Source organism: Triticum aestivum, chromosome 3B (genome assembly GCF_018294505.1).
Source record: "Triticum aestivum cultivar Chinese Spring chromosome 3B, IWGSC CS RefSeq v2.1, whole genome shotgun sequence".
Taxonomy (NCBI): Eukaryota; Viridiplantae; Streptophyta; class Magnoliopsida; order Poales; family Poaceae; genus Triticum; species Triticum aestivum.
In genome coordinates this window covers 683,785,559-683,795,014 of record NC_057801.1, presented here as the reverse complement: position 1 = coordinate 683,795,014, position 9,456 = coordinate 683,785,559, and the positions used below count along the sequence as shown (strand labels likewise).

The 9,456-nt window shown below is 52.7% G+C and overlaps 1 protein-coding gene across 1 annotated transcript in view; it reads right to left on the bottom strand.

Annotated features, from left to right (window-relative positions):
• The window catches only part of LOC123071707 (probable inactive receptor kinase At2g26730), a 5,297-nt gene extending 1,500 nt beyond the window's left edge, over window positions 1–3,797 (bottom strand). Inside the window, exon 1 of the mRNA XM_044495294.1 lies at window positions 2,222–3,797. Coding sequence (XP_044351229.1) covers window positions 2,222–3,638 — 1,417 coding nt within the window. The 5' untranslated portion in view covers window positions 3,639–3,797. The remainder of the gene's footprint in view (window positions 1–2,221) is intronic.
• Window positions 3,798–9,456: the final 5,659 nt, after the last annotated feature.

The following is a 9,456-nucleotide window of genomic DNA, read 5'->3' as shown; positions in this document are numbered from 1 at the left end:
TTATTTGACTAAACTTTAGGGTAGTAAAACATGAATTATAAATTTGGGACCGAGTGCCACTATCATCAAGGTAATGGAATAACAACAGATCAACATCCATGTGCAGCAGAACGTAAAAGAAGTCTACATGTTCACTGCCAAAAAGTAGGAGTTATATCCAACAAAAAGTATATCGTTGGATTCATATTCAGAAAAGTTAAAGTTTTCAATAATATACTTTTTGTGGCGAATAAACCATAATTTAGTCAAAATTTGGATCAAAATTCGAAGGAACCAATAAACACGAAAGGATGAAATATGGGACACACGTGTCCTATCTGGTATAGCAATTTCAGGTCACATCATAGGTTCCATCACCTTTTTGTGACATAGAAGGGCGTAATGTGTATGCATGACTCTGCCATTCTCCATTCTCCTCCCATTGAAGATAGAAATCTCTTGAAGATACTAGCATTGATTTTTCTTAGTGTTTTCTTATATGATTCATATCTTCCAAACTAGAATTCATATTTTTCTTATATGATATACGATATATATATTTCAGTAACTTAGTTACCAGATGCATTTCAGTTACCAAATCACTTTGTTACTTGATGCATTTCAATAACGGATGCTTCACTATCAGATTAGTTTGTCACCATGTGAATTTCAATACCAGATGCATTCTCAATTAACATACCACTTTCAGTACCATATTCATTTCAATAACACACACACATTTCAATTTTGATACTATTTTAAACATATATTTCAATAAAATTTAGTATCATATCCATTTCAATAACATAAAAGTGAAATACAAATGATAAATTTCACTGCCGGATGCATTTCGACACTAGAGGCATTCCGATACCATATCACTTTATTACCACGTGCATTTCAATACCATATGCTTCAGTGCCAAATCACTTTGTTAGCAGTTGCATTTTAAAACCAGATGCATTTTGATTGGTGGATCACTTTTTTTTTTTGAAATACCATAGCACTTTCAGTACCACATCCATTTCAATAACATGCAGCTATTTTCAATTTCAGAACATTTATTAAAAATAGTTTTTAGATATTTTAAATATATATTTTAAAAAACTTTGATTTTAATTATTTACAAATATTTTTAACTGATGAGATATAGAAATATGAGACACAAATTTCACAACCACAACTGTCAATGTGAAACTGAAATAGTGAGAATTAAATGACTTTTGAAATGTATCCAGTATTGACCTTGTTCAAAAGGTCTTGCCACAGGTAATTCAAATATATATATATATATATATATATAATGAATTTTGGTTTAGAAGTTATGATTGATTTAAAATATCACTTAGAAATAAAAAGGTTGCTTTACGTATGCGCAGAGGAAGAATAGAAATCGTGAATGCAACGTCCTTTTCTGCACCCTCTATTTCTCCTTTTTGGACACAATGACAAAAGTTTGTCTGACATGAACCATGCATATTGTCATGCATTGCTTCCTAATGCCTCAGCTCTTCCTAACATGCAAGGTTGCAGAATCTTCAAAAAGTTTTGAATGTGGATCTTTACCCGGTACATATATGCTCCCCTAGGAAGAACTTTGGAATACTTGTATTTGTATGCTAGCAAACATATGTTAACATTTGTATGCTACCGTTCGTTGAAAACAGGTTGAAGAAAAGACATACTCCCGTTTGATACATCCATTTGAGGGAAGCTTTTTCAGACTGAGGAAGTATTATTAGGCTAGTAAAGAAGCAGGCTGCAATTAAAAGTTTTCAAAGTTTGACCAGGTTTTATAAACAAATATCCCGCTAATCCCGGTAGACCAGACTGGACAAAGAAAATGGAATCTGGAGGGCGCATCACGGATAACCGGCGGCTGCCGAGCCATACGTTCATCTGTGCGTCCCTTTCGAATGATTTGGAGCTACCAAGATTTTTCTGTACCCTCAGAAACGCTAGCCAAATGCAATCGCTATGATTGCCACCTTTCAATCCCATCGTACGACTGGAACCAGGAAAAATGCTGGACAAACGCGCAAACGTCGTTGTCCTGAGTAATCGACCGGAGTTTCACTTCATTCCTTCTTGATCGATGCAAACCACGGCAGCAATGGCGGTTAAAACGAGCTAGCTAGCAGCGATCAATGCAGTAACTAATGGCACTGTCACTGAGGAGCGCGGGTCACTGTGAGCTAATGATGTGGTGAGAGGGGATGGCCGGATAGAGCAGGATACTGACCGTGGAGCGCGGCGGAGAGGCTGCCGTCGGGGAGGAAGTCGGCGACGAGGAGCTTCTCGTCGCTGGAGTAGTAGTAGCCGCGGACGGGGAGCAGGTTGCCGTGCTGCACCCGGCCCACCGCCTCCACGGCGGACGCGAACTCCCGCCGCTCCGCCGCCACGTTCTTCAGCCGCTTCACAGCCACCGTCGTCCCGTCCTCCAGCGCCGCCCTGTACGTCGGCCCCGCGACGCCGTTCCCCAGCACCTCCGCCGACGCCCGCAGCAGGTCTTCCAGGTCGAAGCTGTAGCCGCCGCCGCCCATGAACACCAGCCGGCTCCTCATCATCTCTGCCGCGCCGCCGCCCGCTGCCGAGGGTATCTCCTTTGAAGACGTCAGGTCGGTCATCTCGCCTGACACCGTCGACGGCGTCAGCGTGTGCCCTCTCACCGGCGTCGCCGGCGTGGGCGCCTTGTTCCTGTCGTCGCCGCTGGCTGCCGCGTCGTCCCGGCGGCGGCGAACAAAGCAGAGCAGGAGCAGGATGAGAGCGAGCAGCGCGCCAGCCGCGGCGCCCACGGCGATGGCCGCGACCGCCGTGCCGGAGAGCCGCTTCCTCTTCTTCTCTTGCACCGGTGGGACGACTCCGCCGCCGGGGGACGGGCATGGCCTATCGAGGGGCTTGCCGCAGAGCCGAAGGTTGCCGGCGAATGACTCTGGCGGGAAGCGCGCAAGGGATTCCGGGACAGCGCCGGCGAGCTGGTTGTCAGAGACATTAAACACCTTGACCCGCCGGAGGCCGCTCAGGCTCTGGAGGCCGCCAGAGAGGCGGTTGCCGTCGAGCCTAAGCAACCGCAGCTCCCTCAGGCTGTCGAGCGCGGCCGGTATCTCACCGGTGAGGTGGTTGTCGTAGAGCGCGAGGTGCCGGAGCGCCGCGAGCCCGGCGACCTCGGGCGGTATGGAGCCGGAGAGGCGGTTCCCCTGGAGGTAGAGCGAGCGGAGCAGGGGCAGCGCGAAGAAGTCCGCGGGGATGACGCCGAAGAGGCGGTTGTTGCGGAGGGAGAGCGTATGGAGGCCCCGGAGCTCTCCGAGCTTGCCGGTGGGGAGGGCGCCGGCGAGGCCGACACCCGGGAGGCGAACGGCGACGACCGTGGTGTTGCTCGCGTCGCAGGTGACGCCGGGCCAGAGGCACGCCGAGGGCGCGGACGGCGAGTTCCAGCCCAGATCGCGCTCGTGCGGCAAGGCGGCGAGGAAGGACTGCAGCGCCGTCCGCTCTTGCTTCGGCGGCTCCACGGCGTGACAGCTGAGAGCGGCGACGGCCAGCGCCAGCAGCAGCACCGACGTTCGTGGTGGGATCGCGGCCATCTGTGTACGCGTGCGCCGCCGCTTGGCAAGTCGGGTGATGTGCTGCGGCCACGGCTCGGAAGGACGCGGCCTCGGCATTTGAGAGGCGCTTGCTTGGCTCGCGAGCGAGCTACACTGAGTGCCACAGGTTCAGGGTGTATGGATGGGAGCGAGCTATGTCCCGTGTCTTATGTACCGGCCGGTTGGGTTGCCTCTTGCCTGGCTTGGCATAGGATCTGGAGTTTCATGTGGCTAAGCTGACTCTGTTGCCGACAGAGTGGAGACAGAGAGAGTGGCGCTGCCGCCATTTGCACGTGCGCGCCATGGATGAAGAGCGTTAGCCGTTAGGAACATTCTCCTCGGATCCGAGCTTGGCTTGGATCGTAAGTAAGCGGTGGATCATATGCATGCATGCATGGCATTTGGCATCATGTCCACTCTACTACGCTTGTCGCGGAGACACGATCGAGTGAGCCGCCTACAGTGCCGTTTATGCCATCATTGTTTCCATCTTATTTTGCCCACGGCATGATTGCAAGTGGGATCGGGGTAACTTTTATTTTTTTCGAATTGGGGAGCATCACGCTCCCAGTTTTCATTATCATCGATCGATGAAAACGGACAATACAGAGGGGGTGGTCCACGCAAAGACATTCCTAAGGCATCTCCAACGACGATCCTCGAACCAGACCGCACAGTCCGGACGTGTCTTGTCATCCAACTTAGTCCTGTATCAATTTGCTCGGTGGTCTAAACGTATTTTTTTCCCGCAAACCGGAGACAAAGTGGGAGGGGCTTTGCGGACGTCGGGACAGCTCCGACGTCCATGTCTGACTAATCTGACCCACAAAACAACCCCAACCATCTCTCCCGCGCTTTCCACCTGATGCACGCGCCGCATCAATGACGGCCAAAGCACACAGCGGCCGACATTGATGTTGCGTGATGTGACCGGATGGGAGGGTGGCGCTGACCGGCGCTATCTTTCGGGAGCCGCCGCTTCAATGCGGATACAACTTTCCGAGGAATCAAATCCGGCCGCTACACCGCATTGAAGCGGTTGACTGTTTGTTCGCATGGCCTGGATGAGGCTATATAAGTCGTGCTTCGGCGTCGTTCACATTGCACTCACCGCATCGCTCCGCACATCCTCCTCCTCACATCACCTCTTCCTTCACAACTCCGGTGATGGGCAAGTCATGGGCCTGAGCGGCGGCAGGAGGCGGCTCCAGAACGGGCTCCGGAGGTTCATGTCGACGCTGCCCTCAACTCCGAGGCCGTTTTCCTCCTCGGCGGCCGGCTCCTCAGCGAAGAGGAGATAGTTATCTCCTCCAGGGACGAGGAGGACCAGCCGTCACAGCAGCAGATGGCGACGCAGGGCGCAGTCTACGCTGCCACGGACAAGGTGTACGAGCAGCAGGTGGAGGTCATGCTCCGCCGCTCCGACCTCCACGTCAACGGCCCGACAGCGCCATCGGAGACACTCTCCCCATCAAGTCAGATATCGTGTCCCCTCCCCACTCTCCCTCGCACAACCGCAGCTCCAAATCATACGCCGCGTCAAGGAGGATCCTCTCTCACCGCCTTCCATGCACGTCAGGGAGGAGCGACTCTTGCCGCCGGCCCGACATGTGAAGGAGAAGCGGCGCTCTCCATTGCCCCACTGCGTCAAGGACAAGCGACGCTCGCCGCCGCCCCTGCCCCGTGCGATCAAGGAGAAGCGACAAGGACTGCGTCAAGGCAACGAAGAAATTTGTGTCCGGACCTTCGGATTATGGACGTACGATCAAGGACTGCGTCAAGGAGAAGCTCAGAGTTCTCCCCACTATCATGTACAAATGGCCACAAATTCAACAGGCCTTACCAGCCACAACTTTCCGGGCCTCCTGAATGTCCCGTACAGCACCTCGGGCTTCTTCCCGAGCATCTTCCGCGGCTTGCAGAGCTTGGGCGAGTTCGGATTCCTTCCCTATTAGACTCTGCTCCAAGCCCTCGCTTTTCTTCACAGCCTCTTGGAGCTCCCGCTCGGCTGTGATGACCCTGGCCTCGTGTTTTTCACGAAGCGCCTGCTCGGCGGCCGACTTCTCGTTGGCATCAGCCACAACCTTCTTCAGCGCCTCATATTCGACACTCGCTCCTAGGGCATACAACAAAAATACTTTTCAATAGGCACAATTACTCATTCGTGCCTAATACAAGAAAATGTTTAAACATACCTTGCTTGTCCTCTAATTGCTTTTTTACACGGCCAAGTTCTTCTTCGGCCCGTGCAAGGCTCTGCTTCAGTTCGGACACTTCCGCATTATGAGTGGCCGTCCTCTCTGCAGCTGCCTGTTTTCACATAAAGGGGTACATGTCATTCACATAGGCTCCTGCGAAAGCAGAGGACTTGAACCCCTGCCCGGCTCCCTCTCCTACGCCGGACAGCGTATCAGGGGCTACTACTCATATTATGACGATTCCTCAAAGGTTTGTTAGGAAACATACCTCAAATGCCTTTATAAGGCCAAGGTAGGACTCGTTCAGCCCGCTCTCGGCGGACTGAATCTTTTCAACCACCACACCCATGAAGGTCCCATGTTCATCAACGATAGACGCGTTCTTTAACGCTGTCGACAAACCGCCTAGCAACTTTGCTTGGACAGTGGTTGCCGGCGGAGTAGGCAAGCCTCCCACCGATGAAGGTGGCTGCTCGCCCGATCCGGAAGCCTTAGAGGTCTCCCGGACCTCGTCCGGCTGTGGGCCGAACCCAAGACCGCCCCCGCTGACAGCACGCTCAGGGGCCATCGCTCCCATGTGTCCGGCTCCAGTGATATGCCCCCCTGGTCCGGGTCCCGTTGAGACGACACCTCAGTGTCGCGCCTGGACCTTGGGGAAGGGGCCTCTGGAGGCGTCTCGCTCGCCAAGGTGTCCGAGCTCAGCAAATCCTCCGACAAGGACTGTCCGGCGCGAGACCTTGCCGGACTATGCAAAATATGGCAACAGTTAAAACTACTATACCCAAAAACAATCCCTGGCGCATACACGTGTTCAAGTTTCGTATACTTACGATTTCTCCAGGGGCTGGGCCCTGGGATCCCACTCTGGGCTGCTATCGGCAGCCGGGGTGGATGCCTCTGGGAGGGAACCTTCCCCCTCTTGGGCGATCCGGCCTCCAGGGATGTGGAGGCCGTCCTTTTCTTCCCGCCATCAGAGTGAGGCTCGTCCTCCTCTGCCTCCTCCTCTTCGTCTTCAGAAGAGGGATCATCGCTGGAGTCTTCGGATTTGGCGTCCGAAGCCTCGCGACGATGGAGGCCACTCTGGGTCTTTTTGACCTTCTTGGAGGCCTCCTTCTTTGGCGCCTCGTAAGGCGCGGGGACCAGCATCTTCGTCAGAAGAGGTCCGGCCGGTTCCTTCGGCAGTGGGGCCGGACAATGTATCCACTCCACCTTCTTTATCCACCCCTGAGGTCACGATAAAACATGATTGAGATGCCTCCCACATGACTTGCCAACTAGAGCATGGATGGACAGAGTGTGGCTGTAACTTACCGGGCTTGCAGAATGGGATAATTGATACCCACGGTCCTCGGCGGAGACTGGCCACGATTTGCCGGACTTGAAGAGCACCTTACATATATCCTTGTGGGAGGAATCATAGAGCTCTTGAAGGGTTTGGTGCTCGGTTGGGTCAAACTCCCACAGATTGCCGACTCGGCGCTAACAAGGGAGAACCAGGCGAACTAGCGTCACCTGGACTACGTCGACGAGTTTGACGTCCCTGTCAACCACACTCTGAATGCGCGTCTGGAGCAGTGACAGCTCGTCGGACAAGGACCAGTTCGGGCCCTTCTTGGTCCAGGAAGTGAGCCGCAGTGGAGCTCCGGATCTGAACTCTGGAGCTGCCGCCCACTTTTTGCTGCGTGGTTCGGTGATATAGAACCACTGCTGCTGCCACTCCTTGACGGAGTCGTTGAAGGCACGACGTACGAAGATTGCCAATGGATCAGATTTATGCTATGTTCCCTACAAATGGTATGTGAAGATCATCTTGCAGGTCCGGACACGGTTTGAGTGTTCGATAATTACTTTGGAGTATTCGGAGATGGAACCCGCCCTGCAATGCCGAAGACAAGACTGCGCGTCGGACTCATCGTCATTGAAGCCTGGTTCAGGGGCTACTGAGGGAGTCCTGGATAAGGGGGTATCCGGACAGCCGGACAGTATACATCATCCGGACTATTGAAGCGTAAAGATACAAGACTCAAGACTTCGGCCCGTGTCCGGATGGGACTCTCCTTGGCGTGGAAGGCAAGCTTGGCGATCCGGATATTGTGTTTCCTTCCTTGTAACCTACTCCATGTAAACCCTAGCCCTCTCCGGTGTCTATATAAACCGGAGAGGTTGGTCCTTAGAAGGCCGGTCACAATTACAATCATGCCATCATAGGCTAGCTCTTAGGGTTTAGCCTCTACGATCTCGTGGTAGATCTACTCTTGTACTACCCATATCTTCAATATTAATCAAGCAAGAAGTAGGGTTTTACCTCCATCGAGAGGGCCCGAACCTGGGTAAACATCTGAGTCCCTTGCTTCCTATTACCATCAGCCTAGACGCACAGATCGGGACCCCCTACTCGAGATCTGCCGGTTTTGACACCGACAGCCGCCCCTGCCCCGTGCGATCACCGTGAAGGAGCGCCGTCATCTTCGCCACTACCTCGGTGATGACAGCAGTAGCTTGTTGAGGGAGTCCTGGATTAAGGGGTCCTCGGACAGCCAGACTATATACTTTGGCCAGACTGTTGGACTATGAAGATACAAGATTGAAGACTTCGTCCCGTGTCCGGGTGGGACTCACCTTTGCGTGGAAGGCAAGCTTGACAATCTGGATATGTAGATCTCCTTCTCTATAACTGACTCTGTGTAACCCTAGCCCCCTCCGGTGTCTATATAAACCGGAGGGTTTAGTCCGTAGGACAACAACAAACATAATCATAGGCTAGTTTCTAGGGTTTAGCCTCTATGATCTCGTGGTAGATCAATTCTTGTAACACTCATATCATCAAGATCAATCAAGCAGGAAGTAGGGTATTACCTCCATCGAGAGGGCCCAAACCTGGGTAAACATCATGTCCCCCCGCCTCCTTTTACCATTAGCCTTAGACGCACAGTTCGGAACCCCCTACCCAAGATCCGCCGGTTTTGACACCGACATTGGTGCTTTCATTGAGAGTTCCACTGTGCCATCATGATAAGGCTTGATGGCTCCTTCAATCATCGGCAACAATGCAGTCCAGGGTGAGGTTTTCCTCCCCAGACAGATCTTCGTATTTGGCAGCTTCGTATTGTGGGCCAACTCGCTTGGCCATCTGGAGCAGATCGATAGCTACGCCCCTGGCCATCAGGTCAGGTTTGGAAACTTGAAATACACTACCAACATCCGTGGAGACTTGATCTTCGACGAATTCGAGCCCATGTTAGGTACGCCGAACAGTCACGACGAGCATGACTTAGATCTGCCATCGGGCGGTGTTCGGGAGATCACACCGGCGGCTACCCCGGCCCTTAATGTGGAGCAGATCGCGCCATCCGAGGACGGGTGGATAGATCCTGCCCCGGAGGCCGCACACTCATCGGTGATAGAGCCGAACACAGACTTCGCCACCAAAGAGGTCTGTATCATCGGACCCTCGGACTCGTCTCTGACCATAGGCCCCGAACCGCACACGCCCGTGCCTATCGAATCCGATTAGGCACCGATCATGGAGTTTACCTCCGCGGATATTTTTCAGCACTCGCCCTTGGGCGACGTGCTAAATTCATTAAAGTCTCTCTCCATGTTAGGAGACTCTTTGCCGAACTATGTCCGGCTTGAGTGGGAAACGGACGACGAAGAAATTCGTTCCCCACCCACCACCCACTTAATAGCCACTGTCG